Here is a 17001-nt window from a genome sequence, read left to right on the forward strand (position 1 = left end):
CAATGCTCCATCACACGCGTCCAAGTACTCCACAGCGTGGCTGGCAAGAAAGGGTATAAAAGAAGAAAAACTAATGACATGGCCTCCTTGTTCACCTGATCTGGACCCCATTGAGAACCTGTGGTCCATCATCAAATGTGAGATTTACAAGGAGGGAAAACAGTACACCTCTCTGAACAGTGTCTGGGAGGCTGTGGTTGCTGCTGCACGCAATGTTGATGGTGAACAGATCAAAACACTGACAGAATCCATGGATGGCAGGCTTTTGAGTGTCCTTGCAAAGAAAGATGGCTATATTGGTCACTGATTTGTTTTTGTTTTGTTTTTGAATGTCAGAAATGTATATTTGTGAATGTGGAGATGTTATATTGGTTTCACTGGTAAAAATAAATAATTGAAATGGGTATATATTTGTTTTTTGTTAAGTTGCCTAATAATTCTGCACAGTAATAGTCACCTGCACACACAGATATCCCCCTAAAATAGCTAAAACTAAAAACAAACTAAAAACTACTTCCAAAAACATTCAGCTTTGATATTAATGAGTTTTTTGGGTTCATTGAGAACATTGTTGTTGTTCAATAATAAAATTATTCCTCAAAAATACAACTTGCCTAATAATTCTGCACTCCCTGTATCTTTAATGTTCACTTCACACTTTCATTTTTAGAATAAAGCAACTTTATTTTTAATTCCCAGAAAACGTTCAGCAAGAAAAACAAAGGAGAAAGAGAAAATTTGATAAATGGCAATTTTTCTCTATCACTTAACAATCATGGTTCAGTTGTGCTTTTCAAGGTGGTCTTGCTATCCTTCGATTACCTTTGTGTCATTTACAGTTTTACTAAATGGAAAGAAATTCATTCATATAATAATTTTAACATACAGCCTACCCGAGGACAGAGTCAAAAACAGGATCAGAGCTCTGAACAGTTTCATTTTGGAAGAAAGAGAGAAACACACGATGTAAGAGGATGACTGCACACAGACACTTGGCTCATTTCTCAGTATCTCAAAAGGTTTTATCAGGAAAGTTTTCATTTCCTCATACACCTCACACCTGGAAGATGGTGAAGGGTTTCATGGCCAAATAAGATGATAAACTGCTATAAACATTTACAAGTACGCAAAAGTGTGCATTTACAGTGATACTGAGGAGGTGATGCATTCACCAGCTACTTCAGTAAGTATATCTGAGCAGTACTTGGTTAGGCACGCTTTCAGAATTGCCTTAATTCTCTATTACATAAATTCAACAAGGTTCTGCAAACATTCCTTTGGGATTCCCGTCTATGTTAACATTACACAGCTGTGGAAGATTTGTCAGCTTCACATTATGCTGCAAAGCTGACAGACCCAGCGTGCTCTTCTACTGCTGTAGCCCATCTGCTTTGTGCATTGAAAGATGCCCTTCTGCATACATTAGTTGTAACAGTTGGTTTTTCGACTTGCTGTTGTTCCTATCAGCCTAAAGCAGTCAGTCTGGCTATTCTCCTCTGACCTCAACAAGGTGTTTAAAGTCACTTAAATAATCTTTTTTTCCTCCACTCTGATGTTGGATTTGAGCTTCAGCAGGTGTTCTTGACCATGTTTACACGCCTCAATGTATCGAGGTGCTGCCATGTGATTTTAAGGAGCAGCTGAAGAGGAGTGCCTAATTATGTGGTTTATTAAAATTTTTAATAAACTAAACACAATTAAACTATTTGACAGAATACACAAGACATTTAAGAATAAGCAGTATCCTCTAAATCATGTCCAGAACTGGTATTTATATTAGCCCCATAAATGTGTGGTGCACTTAATGAGCTATAGCCAGAAATACCAAACTGCAAACAGGTTCAGAATCAGCACAGTTCAATTTGCTTTTAATGTTTTGATTGAATGGCTGCTTTTTCACTCCAAAGTAGGACCAGAACCAGCAAGGTAAATGCAAGTCTTAGCTGCTGAGCTTCAGTGGTGGGCTAATATCCACAATCATGCTTTATCTTTATCACTGTGGATACCATAATATATACTTTAAACAGAATTATTAGCTTGAGCCTTGTTGTAACTGCGCTGATTTATTGGCAGTGTGGGTGTTTAAGACTTTCATTGTCAGACTTTAAGATTTAATTGTATTTGTAACATAAAAGCACATCAGAATAGCATTCAGTTGAAGAGGCATTTTTGGATGGGCTTGGACTCGCAAGGCTTGCACTCAACTGCAAAGCTGGTTCACTAACACTGACATGAAGCCATGCCAGTTGAAGACTCCTTTGAATCGTTTCCTCTATAGCCCATGTGTTTTGTTGTTGCAGAGAAAGACAGCCTGAGGGCGCTAAAGGACAAACTGAGAAGAACATTAAATGAAGCCCAAGGCAAAATAAGAGAGAAACTGCAGACAGTCTTTAAGAGAAATCTGAAAGACAAATTTAGATGCATTGACTGCCCACATAAGTACCTCGAGGCAAAGTGTGTGCCTAGTGAAGAGGCCTTCCTCTATAAAGACTTTGATGAAGCACAGTGCACATATTCCACATGTATTACTTTTGTTTTTGCAAATGTGTTTGGCAGTAGGTGTAAATAGCCCAACCAGAGGTTAAATCACCGGGACTTTCCATCAGCTTTTAGAACAGAAAGAGGCTTATGAATGAGAGGTAAAGGGTCATTTTAAGCACCTATGTCAGAAGGACTCATCCAGGCTGGAAAAACTGATCAGGAAGGCTGGCTCTGTGGTCGGCACGAAGCTGGACACTCTGGTGACAGTGGCAGAGAAAAGGACACTAAAAAAATTGCTGGACATTATGGACAATGCTGGGCATCCTCTGCACACGGCCATAAACAACCAGAGGAGTCTGTACAGTGACAGGTTGCTTCTCCCAAAGACAAGAACCAACAGACTTAAAAACTCCTTTGTCCCACACGCCATCAGACTGTTTAACTCCTCTCTGGAGGGGAAAGGGAGGGGAAACAGGAGGACAAAGGAGGGGGAGACAACTAAGCTGTAGTGCCTCTTCTCTTCACTGTGCAATACTTTTTGTGCAATACTTTTTGTTAATAGCCATCAGTGCAATAGACTTCAATACTTGAAATGTGCAATTCCCTTGTATTCTTATTCCTATTTATTCTATTTATCCCTTTTGTATATTTTATTTATATATGTCTCTGTATTTATATATGTGTGTATATATAGTATTCTGCTCACATTCTGTAACTTCTGTCGGTGCTGTGCTATTAGAAACTGAATTTCCCAGAGGAACCCACCCGAGGGATTAATAAAGTTTTATCTAATCTAATCTAATTTTTCTTTAAGAAAAAAATTGGAATCTACACGTGAAAGTCTTATCTCTGAACTTTGTTTTGTGATCGTTAGTAATGACCACTGTGTTCAGGTTTTTTTTGCAGATTTTGAAATATAGGCTTTATAAAAATCTTTTTTTACATCTCACAGGAAAAATAAGATAGATGGAAAAGTTGAGTTTGCCTTCTGAATTTAATACAAACCATGATCATTTTCTAAAACTGACCAAACAGCAACAGTGAAGACAACGGACGTCTAAAAATACCAGTAGGTATCAAACTCGTTCTTCCTTCTGAGCAGTCATGAGATCAGTGATACAATACTGATGGTCTGTGTTGAAACTTCCTTTAGATTTGTCTCATCAGCATCTTTCAGCTGCTTATTGAAAAACAAAGAAAAACAAAACTGTATTTCAGTAAACAGACTTTTCTTATGAAATTTCTTTTTTTAACTATGAAAATAAAACCATTTAAACTCAAGTTTTACACATATTTTTTTTATATAAGTGATGCTTCGTCAGGAGCAGTCCTATTGGCTGTAACGCCCTAGTTCTCGCCTTTATTTCCAAAAATGGTGAGTCTGGCAGTGAGGTCACTTAAGGGGCCACTGTTATTCAGGTCACTTCTTAGAAAGCTTTGTGAAGAAATGCAAATTCTCAGATTGTCAGAACAAAACAGTGAAAGTTTCACTAAGAAAGAAAGGCTTAGCCACAGCTTTTTTCCCTGTAAGACTGATTATCAAACTGAGTTCATGATGCAGCTTTATCGAGCTCTGATTCTGTGTGTGACTTTGTCTGCAGGTAAGAGAATATTTCATGTTGGTCCTGTGTGCTTTGACAGATAAACAAACGTATTGATTGTTAATAGTGGTCTTAAAGACTGTAAGGAAAGTGAAAGTTAAAAAACTCAATGGCCAGATTGTGAGGAAACAGAAACAGACAAATTATATATGTTGTTAAAATATATATGAAGAGTTTAGTTGTTATAGAAATTATTTAATACATTTAAAAACAATTGTTTAAGTTTTAATTAGTATTTACTTTATGCAAGACTTTAAGAATTTCCTGTTTTATTTTTTTTCACTTCCCATTTTCTGCCAGCTCTCATCAAGAGGTATAAAATGGAAATATAAACCCAGAAATAATTACAAGGACATGTGAAAGTGTGTTGTTTGTTTCTATAGTATGTGGATTACGATGCTACACATGTACAGCCGCTGATCCTAAATCCTGCATAGACAGCAAATCTTGTGCTGTCATCTTCAACCGTTGTTTCTCTCTCAGAGTAGACGGTGAGTCGTTTTCTCATATCAGACTTGATAACTGAGAAGCCCAAGCATGCACAGTGATGCTACACAGCATGCTTTGAAGTGGTTTCTGAGAGTTTTCTCCTCATGTCTTGCAGGTTATAACTTGGTTACAAAAGGCTGCCAAACCAGTGCAATTTGTGGTGGTGCTATGGCTTGCTGTGAAGGGGACCTGTGTAACAGCACTGCTCCAACTGGTCCCAGTGCTTTGCTGCTGTTGGTATCTTCAGCCATCCTCAAATTTCTTTTCTGAGGCCGTGGAATGATGTTGTTTTTCTTTTTTTGTCCTGCTTTCTGCTTTTATTTTGTACAACTGAAGAATAAATACATTTTGTGTACCATCATTTGAAACAAAATTGTCCTTGACATTTTGATCTTAGTCAAATGAATTCAGGGTCCTATTCAAATACTGTATTGCTTCAGCGTTAAGTTTTCCTAAAGCAAATAAAAACGCAACCAGAAAATACCTTTGTATATTTTTTGATTGATATGTTTTAACTGCAGCTGTTTCAGATTTCTCTCACTAAGACACAAAAAGGGCAAGGGAGTGAGTAAGAGAGAGGGACACACAGGAAACGCGAGAGTCAATACGCCTACACGCGGGGAAGTGAGACAAAAAAGCAGATGACACGACAGACTCACATAGGCAAAACAGGGGTGAGACAAACACACAAGAGGAACCTCACAGAGAATAAACTACAAAATTGGAAAGCCAAAAATAACCTAAACTGAAACTTAAACCATTAGAATACAAAAAGTCAGAAAAATACAATAAGCTCGTACAGAATGTGCACCAGCTCTCATTTGGTTGGTTTGCTGTTGTGTTGCTGCAGTTGTTGCAGATGGATTCAGTGCAGAAATATGAACCAATGAAGCCAGAGTGAGAAGTGAAAATGAAGACGGTATAATTAGAAAGCAAAATTCTCCCCTCACCACACTCCCTGCCGGTGGCTGATGCCCTCAGACGTTGGTGTGTTGGTGGTCCTTGTCGACTGGGGCTGGGCGCTCATGTATGTAGCCTGGTGGCCGATTGGCGGGGCCTGGCGCCTGTGGCCCGGCTGGGCCCCTTCCGGGGGGTGGGGTGCCCTCAGGCCTCTGGGCCTGAACCCCTTCCCTCTGGCACAGCTGGCTGCAGAGCCCGCGGGCACGCCACTGCAACCCCCTCTGGCCTCTGCTCCGTAGCTGCTGGGTGACCTCTCGTTTGGGGCTCTCCTCAGCTCTTCCCAGGAGGGTGGCACGGTTCCCCCCCCCTTTTGGTGGTCCTCCTCGGGTCCTCGTACTCTGGGGCCTCTGGATGTCGGGGGCCTGGATCTCCTCCATACCTGCTTCATGCCCTGGGGGACGGGGCTATGGCTCCCCACACTCCCTAGCAGATCGTTACATGGAGAAACCTTTGGAATACAAGCATGCTGATCCACACAGGTGTGCACACGGGTGTTCACAGACGCGGACTACACCTTTCTTGGCTGCTGCCTCAAAGCACATTGTGCGCTGTCTATCTTGCGTGCTGCACAATATCGTTTAATATTCAGTATCTACTGTTATCTACTGCTAGCTAGTTTATCGTGATGGTGCTGTTTTTTATTATGTTGCTCTTTTTTTGTTTGCTTTCTCTTCTGTTTTTTTTTTTCTCCATACAGGTGATCCAGGTGTTTTGTTTGTTTTTCTTTCTTTCTTCCCCACTTTCTCACCGTCTCTTCTCCCCTCTGGTTTTCTTTCTCTCCCTCTCTTTCTTTCATTCCTTCTCCCTGTCCTATCCCCCAGTCATGTCTGTCCCGTTTGTAGCAACCGAAAATAAAATAAATACATAATTATAATAAAAGTCAATCAAATGGACCAATATGGCAAGGCCATGATGATCCACTTGGTAAAATAAATCCGCTTGGCATCTTTCTTGGCCTTAAGACAACAATTCTGATGGCTAAAGATCCAAACGAGACACAAAAAAAGAAAAAGAAAAAAAAGAAAAAGAAAAATTTTATCTATAAATGATGCATCCGGTCTTCTGTTTATTTGATGCATAGAATACATTTATTTTTTTTATTCAAAAATTCCTGTCTCGTTGGTCTATCCTTCAAGCTCACTGCACCTAGTGCTCCGATTACCACTTGAACCACTGTTACCACAACTGTCCGCATCTTCTCCAGCTCTTCTCTAAGCCCAGCTTCTAATGTTCCTTCTTCCTGACGTTGCTGTCATTCGGTGTTGCTAAATCTATCACTACGGCCGTCTTCCTCCGCTTGTCCACCACTACTATGTCTGGCAGGTTAGCTATCACCATGTTTTCCGTCTGCATCTGGAAGGAAGGATCCCACAGGATCTTAGCAAGGTAATTCTGGACCACCCTCTACTTTGACCTTGGGACTTCCAGCTATACTCAGCACAGATGTTTCTCTATACAATGCTGGCCACTTGGTTATGGCGTTCCATGTATTCCCTTCCTGCTAGCATCTTGCGCTCTGCTGTTATGTGCTAGATTGTCTCAGGGGCATCTTTACACAGCCTGCACCTCTGATCTTGCCTGATGTGATAGACCGCTGCCTCTATGGATCTTGTGCTCAGAGCTTGTTCTTGTGCTGCCAAGATTAGTGCCTCTGTGCTGTCTTTCAGTCCAGCTTTGTCCAGCCACTGATAGGATTTTTGGATTTCAGCCACATCCTCCATCTGCTGAGGTACATACCGTGGAGGTGCTTGTCCTTCCATGACGGTTCCTCCTCTTGCTTCTCTTCCTTCTATCTATCTTTCTAATCTATAAATGTAAAAACATAATAGGAAACAACTTAAATTTCCAGATTTCAGTTTTTCACAAAATAAAGCTTTTTTAATCGATATGTTACGCAGTTCTATCAGAAGGGAAACCCTTCTAAAACGGGGAGAGTAGTGGGGGAGTCAAGGCAGTAGAAAAATAAAACTACGTTTCTAAAATATACATTTTTTTTTACCATAAAACTTCATCAGTTGATGGCCTCCAGCTTGCACTGGAATGGTTCGCAGCCACAGTCGATCTATGCCCCTACCCTCAGCTATGGTCATGAGCTGTAAGTAGTGACTGAAAGAACGACATCATGGATACAAGCAGCAGAAATGGGCTTCCTCTGAAAGGTGGCTGGCCTCTCCCTTACACATAGGGTGAGGAGTTCAGCCATCTGGGACGGGCTCAGAGTAGAGCCGCTGCTCCGTCACATCGAAAGGAACCAGTTGAGGTGGTTTGGGCATCTGATAAGGATGCCTCCTGGAAAAGTCATGTCCCACTGGGAGGACACCTCGGGGCAGACCCAGGACACGCTGGAGAGATTATATCTCTCAGCTGGCCTGGGAACACCTTGGTGTTCTCCCGGACAAGCTGGAGGAGGTGGCTGGGGAGAGGGAGGTCAAGTCAAGTCAAGTCTTCCATCTGCCAAAAACCATAGTCAAGTCTTGCCTAACCACCCTGTGGCCCATCATAGTTGACATGAGCAGTAGCTCCATATAAAGAGAGTTTCTGTTAAATAAAATAGCTGCTGTCTCCCCATTCTCAAAACACCTGGTGTGGACCCTGAAGACCACAGTAACCTCTGCCCAATTTTAAACCTTACATTCATCACTAAAATCCTGGAAAAAAGCAGTCATTGCCCAACTCCAGCAAAGCGTGCCTCTTCACGAACCTTTTGAACAGCACCAAAACTTCTCTCATCAAGATTAAAAATCAGACCACATCAGCGTCCTCATTTTTCTGGCACTTTCAGCAGCTTTTGAAACATTCTCCCATTTTATCTTCTTTGACCACCAAGCTAACTATGCTGGCCTCACTGATGTAGGGCACTCCTAATTTCAACCTGGACTCCACCCTGTCAGTCTCATCACATATCAAATCCATCTCTAAATCTGCCTTCTACAATCTAAAGACTCTGCAGCTGAAACCCTCATTCAGGCCTTCATCGCGACCTGCAGTGATGTACTGTTTATTCTGCCTAATAAAACCCTGGAAAAGCGACAGCAGTTCAGAACTTAACTGCCAGAGTTTGCCCTGGAAACACCCCCAGCCTTGACAAAAAAAGATACTTTAGCCTAGCTGATAAAAAAAAATCCCAACAGACTGAAAAACTACTTTTCATTCCAAAGCATAATGAACAAAAATCTGATCTGATCAAATTAAACTGTATTTGTATAAATGTATGTAAATTAAACACAGCTTGTGGGAAAAAGCGATGAAATTTATATTTTACTATGAAAAAAACTTGTGACGTCACATTTCCTTTTCTTTGCAATTTCCAAGTTTCCCATGATATTTTATTCAGTAACCTTCTATAGCATTATCTGGCTTCATGTCTTCATTATGAAAAACAGTGGGTGTGTGCAGTGATTTCACGTACAGTGGCATGGTTAGGTTACTTGGTAGGAAGCTTTTTGAATACATGCAAATGCTCAGGTACTGACAACTAAACAGGAAACTGAGCTAAGAAAGAAAGGGAGTACCAGATTTTTCTTTCACAAGACTGATCATCAATCTGAGTTCATGATGCAGCTTTATGGAGCTCTGATCCTGTGTGTGACTCTGTCTGTCAATAAGAAAAATATTTCATGATGGTCATGCGTGCCTTGACAGATAAAGAAATGTAGTGGGGTTTAAAGATGATCTTAAAAGCTTGAAGGAAACTAAAAGGTTAAGTAAACACAAAGTTAGCAGGTCAATAATGAGTTATAATACTAGCTTAAGCGAACAGCAAACAACAACTGTTTAGTTTTACAGGTGTTACATTGATCCCAGATTTTAAAGTGAAAAAAAGGATAACAAATAAAAAAAAGCAAATCAAAATGAAAACGAAAGAAACATATTTCCAGTTATTATAAATGTATGAAATTGTCTGACATTGCGTTCTGCTTCATTCTACAGCATGCGGATTAATGTGCTATAGGTGCACAGTTGCGGACCCTAAACCCTGCACAAACACCACATCTTGTCCTGTCATCTCCAACCGTTGTTACTCTGTCAGAATTGGCAGTGAGTAGTTCACTCGTTTTGGAAGTTTTCCCCTCATGTCTTGCAGGTGCTAACATAGTCACCAAGGGCTACCTTGGTATTGGCATTATGTTTTGGCCTGATTTATGACTTTTCTTTATGACTTGCTATAAAGACGACCTGTGTAACAGCGCCCAGTGCCATCCTGGTGCTGTTATCCTCAGGCATCATCAAATTCCTTTTCTGAGGCTTTTGGAATGATCTTTCCATGCTGCACTTTTTTCTGATTTTATTTTGTAGAACTAAGGATGAAAGAAACAGCTTTGGAGTGAAATGAGATGTATGTAGCCGGTGTATCAGAAAAACTCGGGAGAGTTTTCTCCAAGCATGACATCCCGGTGCATTTCAGACCCAGCAACACGCTCAGACAAAAACTGGTTCACCCGAAAGACAAAACTCCAAAACACAGACTTAACAAGTAAGTAAGTAAGTAAGTAAACTTTATTTATTAAGCGCTTTTCACAGACAGGCAATCACAAAGCGCTGTACACAAATATTAAAAAATATTAAAATAAACAATAAAATCAATAGACATTATATACAATGTAAAAGATCAAATGTAAATAATGTAAAAAATATATAAAATATGTAGATCAACAAAAGGCTTGTTTGAACAGAAGAGTTTTTAACTGTTTTTTAAAAGAATCCACAGAGTCAAGCAAACGTAATTGTAGTGGTAAACTGTTCCACAGCCTTGGTGCAACAGACTGAAAGGCTCTGTCCCCTTTTGTCTTCAATCGTGTACGGGGAACAACTAAGAGACTCTGAGTCTGTGAGCGGAGATGACGAGCAGCAGTGTATTTTAAAAGAAGCTTGGATAAGTAATCTGGAGCCTGGCCATTTAGTGCTCTGTATGTTAGAGATGATTTATCCAAGCTAGTAAACAGGGAATTACAGTAATCTAAGCGTGATGACACAAATGCATGAATGAGTTTTTCCAGTTCAGCTGAGGAAACCATATGTCGCAGTTTAGATATGTTTCTTAAATGATAGAAACAGGAACGAGACAATGTGGTGTATGCTGTACAGTGCAGCGAGGAATGCCCAGACCTCTACATTGGAGAGACCAAACAGCCACTTCACAAGCGCATGGCACAACATAGAAGAGCCACCTCCACAGGACAAGACTCAGCTGTCCATCTGCATCTTAAGGATAAAGGACACTCTTTCGAGGATGCCAATGTTCACATTTTGGACAGAGAGGACAGATGGTTTGAAAGAGGAGTGAAAGAAGCCATCTATGTCCACTGTGAGCGACCATCTTTGAACAGAGGCGGTGGTTTACGACACCAACTGTCTGCCATCTATAATCCTGGGCCATCTGACCTCAGGAATTTGCATGATAAGGTGGGGCCAGGTTTCACAATGAGCTCACCCAAAACTCTGGCTGATTGGGACCCACGCCCAGTTTCACACCTTGGCTCAGGCGATTAGAGGATCATCAGGGGGTCCTTTTGTCCCTCTGCGGGGGGATACTCCCACTAGGTTTAAATCTGGGACTCTCCACCATTTGACCTTAGAACTGAAGAAGCTTCTCGGATGAGAGGTGAAACGTCTTCAAGCAACTTAAAGAAGTCCAGACGCTTTTCTTTGCAAGCTCCTTTGACTACGATGACCTGGATGACTGAGAACCTTCACAGACGTATAAAATGAAACAAAAACTGTCACTGCTATTTTCATCTGTCACTTAGAGAAGTTCAGACTTTGAGAAATTCAAATTATGTATTGCTTGAATGCAATGTTTTTCTTAAAGCAAATGAAAATGCAAACAGAAAATATATTTGCATGTTTATTTCAGTAGTTTGAACTAGGATTGAGAAGAAGGCAGCATTTCTTTTGTTTATTTCATTTTACTTAAGCAAAGAAGGAATTAAAGTAGGAGTGGAGAAAAGGGTGAATTTTAGGTCAGTAAGAGGAACTCGACATGAGAAAGTCACCACTTAAATATTTTCCTAAACACGAAGCTTCAAATAACAGTTTTTAGCTTTCATTTTTATATAAAGTTGATCTGATTCAAGTTGAAGTTTCAAGCATCTTGTTTCCAGCTTTATTGGAAACTTATAGCTTCTCATAAGATTTATGGTGTCATTTTCCAACACTATGCAATTCTTCTAAATTAAGGGGACATCTTTTCCTTAGGGATTATTTTTTTCTGATTCTCTGTATCAGTACCTAACAATACTTAACAGTTCCTTATAATACTTGAAAAGCAGTTGATCAAGAGTTTAACAACTGCAGATTTAAGGGAAACGAGAAACAAAATTGAAGTGTTAACATAAAAGTCTTAAGTGTTAGTATTTGTTCATTAGTGAATAGCTTCAAGTAGGAAAGAAAGGATGTATAAATTTCATTGGAGCGGGAATGAGGATCAGCACGTCCAAATCTGAGGCCATGGTTCTCAGCCAGAAAAGGGTGGAGTGCCCACTCTGGGTCGGGGATGAGTTCCTGCCCCAAGTGGAGGAGTTCAAGTATCTCGGGGTCTTGTTCGCGAGTGATGGGAGAAGGGAGCCGGAGATCGACAGATGGATTGGTGCTGCGGCTGCAGTGATGCGGACGCTGCACCGGTCCGTCGTGGTGAAGAGGGAGCTGAGTGTAAAAGTGAAGCTCTCAATTTACCGGTTGATCTACGTCCCTACCCTCACCTATGGCCACGAGCTGTGGGTAGTGACCGAAAGAACGAGATCACGGATACAAGTGGCTGAAATGAGCTTCCTCCGAAGGGTGGCTGGCCTCTCCCTTAGAGATAGGGTGAGAAGTTCGGCCACCTGTAAGGGGCTCAGAGTAGAGCCGCTGCTCCTCCACATCGAAAGGAGCCAGCTGAGGTGGTTCGGGCATCTGACAAGGATGCCTCCTGGGCGCCTCCTGGCTGAGGTGTCCCGGGCATGTCCCACCGGGAGGAGGCCCCGGGGCAGACCCGGGACACGCTGGAGAGATTATATCTCTCGGCTGGCCTGGGTGTTCCCCCGGATAAGCTGGAGGAGGTGGCTGGGGAGAGGGAGGTCTGGGCTTCTCTGCTTAGGCTGCTGCCCCCGCGACCCGGCCTCGGATAAAGCGGATGAAGATGGATGGATGGATGGATGATTTTGTATTTGGCAAGAATCTGATGCATAACCTTAGTTCTTGTCTTCCCTTCCATAAATGGATAGTCTGACAGTGCTGACATTTAACAGGGTGTGGTTATTTGGGCACTTGCTAGGAGGCTTTTTGAAGAGATGCAAATGCTCAGGTTCTGAAAAGAAATTAGGAAGTTGAGCTAAGAAAGAAAGGCTCAGCACTCGGAAGTATAGGAATCGAGAATCTGTTCTTGTGGAGAATGCATAAACTTCACACTTACGCTACTGTCCTGTTTAAAGTTTCCATGAATCAGTTTTTCAATGTAAAACAATATTGAGTTCTCTCAAAAGGGGTATCTAGATATAAGTTATTATTTATTGTTATTAAATTATATGAGGAAGCTTTCCTGTCCTTTGGCTATGACTCACAGTGACTGACAGTGTTGTCACTTCAGGGGGTGTGGTTATATGGATCACTTGGTAGGAGGCTCTTTGAAGAGATACAAAAGCTCAGGTTCTGAAAGCAAACACGAAAGTTGAGCTGAGAAAGAAAAGATTAGCAGCAGCTTTTTCTCTCACAAGACTGATCAGCAATTTGAGTTCATGATGCAGCTTTATGGAGCTCTGATCCTGTGTGTGACTCTGTCTGCAGGTAAGAAAAAATGTACTGATGTTTAAAGGTAACTAGTTAAAGAAATGGTTTAACAATTCAACATTGAGTTTTTTTAAACAGCTTGTGAGGAAACAGAAATGAACACTTTATATATTTGTTGTTTAATCATTGAAACTTGAACTTTAAAAATAAGTGTTTTTAGAGTTTTAAAGATATGTACAATGCACCAGACTTTAAAGGAGTCATTTCGTGGTTAATTTAGGGACACAGAAAACAGGCGTAAAAACATGCAAACATATTTAGTTATTATGTGGTCAATAGAGGAAATATTTGACAGACTGAGAAAACTTCTCATGATTTCACTTCTTATATATGACCCAATTTCTGGCAACTCTCTCAAAGGGCATAAAAAAAACTCCCAGTAATTGCTAATGTATGTAAAATTGTGTTCTTTTTATTTCTATAGCATGTGGTTTAAGATGCTACACATGCGAAAATTTAGATCCTAAATCCTGCACAGACACCATAACTTGTGGTTATGGCCGCGACCGTTGTGGCACTCTTAGAGTAAACGGTGAGTTGTTATCTCATATCAGAAGCTCTATCTAAAAATAAATACAAATGCTGAATGTCTGCTGGCTCTTGGTCACATCATGTTTTGTGAAGTTCTTTCTGAGAATTTTCCCCTCATGTCTTACAGGTCTTAATGTAGTTACAAAGGGCTGCCTGCCCAAAGCATTATGTGTTGGGCTTTTCACTTGCTGTGAAGGGGACCTGTGTAACAGCGCTATTCCAACTGGTCCCAGTGCCATCGTTCTGCTGGTAACTTCAGCCATCCTCAAATTTTTTTTCTGAGGCTGAGGAATGATGCTGTTTCTCTGCTGCACTGTTTTCTGACTCTATTTTGTATCAGTAGGGAAGAAAACTTTGAAGTGCCTGAAATAAAACTGTCATTGCTATTTTCATCTGTCATTCAGGGAAGTTGTGGGTTTGACCTATCAAAATACTGTATTGCCTTAATGTAATGTTTTCCTAAAGCAAATAAAAATACAGAAAATATGTTTGCATATTTTTGAATACTCTGAACTGAGTTTGGGAATATCCCAAATCTTTTTGTTTATTTAATTTTACTACAGCCAATGAGATCTAAGAGCACAGGTAGTTTGCTCTGTAAGGTAACCAGCTGGTTTAAAAAAATATATAAAAACTTTATGCTAATTTACAGAGTACTTCTTTTTTATACTTTAAGAGGGACTTAACACAAGGAAGTCCTGACTTCCTAAACATTGAAGGTTCCGATTTTTTGCTGTATTTATGTTATCTCTGGTATATTTTTAAATAGTACACATTAAATAGAGCTGTTACAAACTAAAGATTCTCTGTTTCTTTGTTTACAATTTTATTTTCAATCATTTGAAACTTATAAGCTGAATCATCACTCTATTTGACAATTACAACTTGCCATGTAATTCTTCTAATTTTAGGGTGTAATCAGACAGTCAGTGACTCATTCAAGCTCTCTTTTTATTTTGTTTTTTAATATAAAACTTATTGTTGCAGCCAGGAGCTATACAAATGTGCCCCCCTTAGACTGCTTTTAAGCCCCCCCCCACCTTTTTTTCTCTCCACTGAGCTATCTCTTCTGTCACTAGTTAGCTAACATAAACTACTGTGAGTCTATCAGCAGCAACACAAAAGAGTAGTTCCCTTACATAAGTTAATGAGTTAATGAGACTCAGATCAGAGCCTTCACATTCAACTCTAGGCAGTTTTTTTGTATATGAGAACTTATACTGATATTAAACATATTTTTTTAATACAATAAAATTCTATTTTATTGTGAAAATAACTATGTTATAAAATAACAGCTGAATGTCTGCTGGCTCTTAGTCACATCATGTTTTGCGACGTTTTCTGAGCGTTTTCTCCTCATGTCTTACACATTTTAACGTAGCTTAACTGCCAAAACAGTGCAACATGTGTTGGCTCTATATCTTGCACTGAAGGGGACCTGTGTAACAGCACTATTTCAACTAGTCCCAGTGCCATCCTGGGGCTGGTATCTTCAGCCATCCTCAAATTTCTTTTCTGAGGCTGTGGAATGATGTTGTTTCCCTGCTGCACTTCAGATTCTATTTTGTATCAGTAGAGCAGAAATAAACAACTTTGAAGTGCCTGATATGAAATAAGACTGTCACTGATATTTTCATGTATCATTCAGGGAAGTTCAGGGTTTGACCTATCCAAATACTGTATTGTGTGAATGTAATGTTTTCCAAAGCAAATAAACATGCAAACAGAACATATATTTGCATATGTTTTGAATACTCTGAACTGTGTTTGGGAATATGGCAGAATCTTTTGGTTTATTTAATTTTACCACAATCAATGGGGGCTCAGAGCACAGGTAGGCTGCTGTGTGATGCATTTTAAACAAAATAAAAGGAAACAAACTTAAAGTACTTCTTTGTATACTTCAACAGGAACTCAACATTAGGGAAATCACCTCATAAATATATCCTAAATGCAAGAGTCGGATAACAGTTTTTAGTTGTAGGTGTTTTATCTCTAAGACATGTCAAAGTGATGCATGCAAACACAAAATAAAAAATAGTAAGGGAGGAAATTCTTGTTCACAACACTGTATGCTTCATCCAGGAAATTAGTGGACTGAAGTAACCTTTCACTTTTTCAGGATGAAATAAACTTGAAATCAACTACAATATACACGTTGTAGTTTTCACAGAGCAGAGTGCATTGAGTAGAATATCTGGTGAAACCAGGAGGAGGCAGCAACGCTCCTGGAGCCGCCAACCTCTGCTAACCAAAGAGGAAGAAGAAGGCGCGCGTTATTTACGCGTCTGTGACCTCATCGTATGCGCTGCTATATTTTGAAAAGCTGGACAGCGGCTGTCAAAGCTCTGCACTTTATTGTACACGCAAATTCATTTTATGCGACTTGTTATTATGGCTCAAATGTAAGCGAACATTAAAGCATGCCAAAGTCTCTGAAAAAGTCCTGCACCACTCAGACCTCCATCAGCAGGTACTTCGGAGGATTGAGCAGCAGCAGCAGCAGCTTTGCCTCCAACAAGCAGCGCGGGATTAACCCAAATCCTGCAGAGCAGCAACTTTCAAGAGGCAACGTGAGTTGAGCTTCACACGCACATATCAGACATGCTTCACTCAATGCTAATTACTGAAGTGCAGTTCATTTTTGTCCTCCAGCAGAAGCTTTCATCTGATGATGACTTGGAATTGCCAAGAAAACGAGTTAAGCCTTCTCCAAAGGACCACCAGGCGGAGGATGTGGAGTGTGAGCCTGCGTCCTGTCAGGGCATTAAAGGTGAGTGTTGACTTCAGACAGAAAAATATGTCATGATCTTCTAAACCCTCATTAAAGTCACTTATATCTGTCCAGTGCCCAGCAGCATCACAGTTCTCCAAACAACATGTGCACTGGTATAGATTGTGATGAGATAACTCTGCCCACAACGCATTTATTTGGCCTCCAGTGCGATCCCTCGATGCACTAGTAGATGCACTTACGGTAAAAATTTGAGAATCCTTGGTGACTTCCTTCTTAAGTTACTGCATTCACAATATTTTCAGAAAGATTGAGGTAACCGAGATTTGAACTTGTCCAACATTTTTAGTAGAAGCACGTGTGCTATGAATATCAGAATCCTACCTCGCCTCATACTCGTGTTATTGCATTCACAAATCCATCCACAAATCCAGCCTCTTA

At 40.4% G+C, this 17001-nt stretch overlaps 3 protein-coding genes across 5 annotated transcripts in view; all 3 read left to right on the forward strand.

Annotated features, from left to right (window-relative positions):
• Positions 1-3876: 3876 nt before the first annotated feature.
• Positions 3877-5565, forward strand: LOC120745542 (lymphocyte antigen 6G-like). The gene is made up of 3 exons (XM_040050505.1): positions 3877-4082; positions 4466-4573; positions 4687-5565. Exons 1-3 carry the CDS (start codon positions 3929-3931, stop codon positions 4839-4841), a joined length of 417 nt encoding a protein of 138 aa, XP_039906439.1. The 5' UTR covers positions 3877-3928; the 3' UTR covers positions 4842-5565.
• Positions 5566-13086: 7521 nt separating this feature from the next.
• Positions 13087-15713, forward strand: LOC120745543 (lymphocyte antigen 6G-like). Its single transcript, XM_040050506.1, has 3 exons — positions 13087-13292; positions 13720-13827; positions 13954-15713. The coding sequence occupies exons 1-3, from the start codon at positions 13244-13246 to the stop codon at positions 14106-14108; spliced, it is 312 nt and encodes a 103-aa protein (XP_039906440.1). The 5' UTR covers positions 13087-13243; the 3' UTR covers positions 14109-15713.
• A 362-nt stretch (positions 15714-16075) lies between these two features.
• msh3 (mutS homolog 3 (E. coli)) overlaps positions 16076-17001 on the forward strand; it is a 56102-nt gene continuing 55176 nt past the window's right edge. Inside the window, exons 1-2 of one of the 3 annotated variants that reach the window (XM_040050504.1) lie at positions 16076-16399; positions 16482-16599. In XM_040050504.1, coding sequence (XP_039906438.1) covers positions 16250-16399; positions 16482-16599 — 268 coding nt within the window. In that variant the 5' untranslated portion in view covers positions 16076-16249. The remainder of the gene's footprint in view (positions 16400-16481; positions 16600-17001) is intronic. The other 2 variants (XM_040050503.1, XM_040050502.1) reach the window with 2 other exon arrangements.

The sequence above is a fragment of the Simochromis diagramma genome, unplaced genomic scaffold, assembly GCF_900408965.1.
Source record: "Simochromis diagramma unplaced genomic scaffold, fSimDia1.1 OVJJ01000131.1, whole genome shotgun sequence".
Classification (NCBI taxonomy): Eukaryota; Metazoa; Chordata; class Actinopteri; order Cichliformes; family Cichlidae; genus Simochromis; species Simochromis diagramma.

Coding starts and splice junctions, on each gene's coding strand:
- LOC120745542 (XM_040050505.1), top strand. CDS start 3,929: ATGCAAATTCTCAGATTGTCAGAACAAAACAGTGAAAGTTTCACTAAG. Junction 4,083..4,465: donor GTGTGTGACTTTGTCTGCAG/GTAAGAGAATAT, acceptor TTGTTTCTATAG/TATGTGGATTACGATGCTAC. Junction 4,574..4,686: donor TTTCTCTCTCAGAGTAGACG/GTGAGTCGTTTT, acceptor CATGTCTTGCAG/GTTATAACTTGGTTACAAAA.
- LOC120745543 (XM_040050506.1), top strand. CDS start 13,244: ATGATGCAGCTTTATGGAGCTCTGATCCTGTGTGTGACTCTGTCTGCA. Junction 13,293..13,719: donor GTGTGTGACTCTGTCTGCAG/GTAAGAAAAAAT, acceptor TTATTTCTATAG/CATGTGGTTTAAGATGCTAC. Junction 13,828..13,953: donor TGGCACTCTTAGAGTAAACG/GTGAGTTGTTAT, acceptor CATGTCTTACAG/GTCTTAATGTAGTTACAAAG.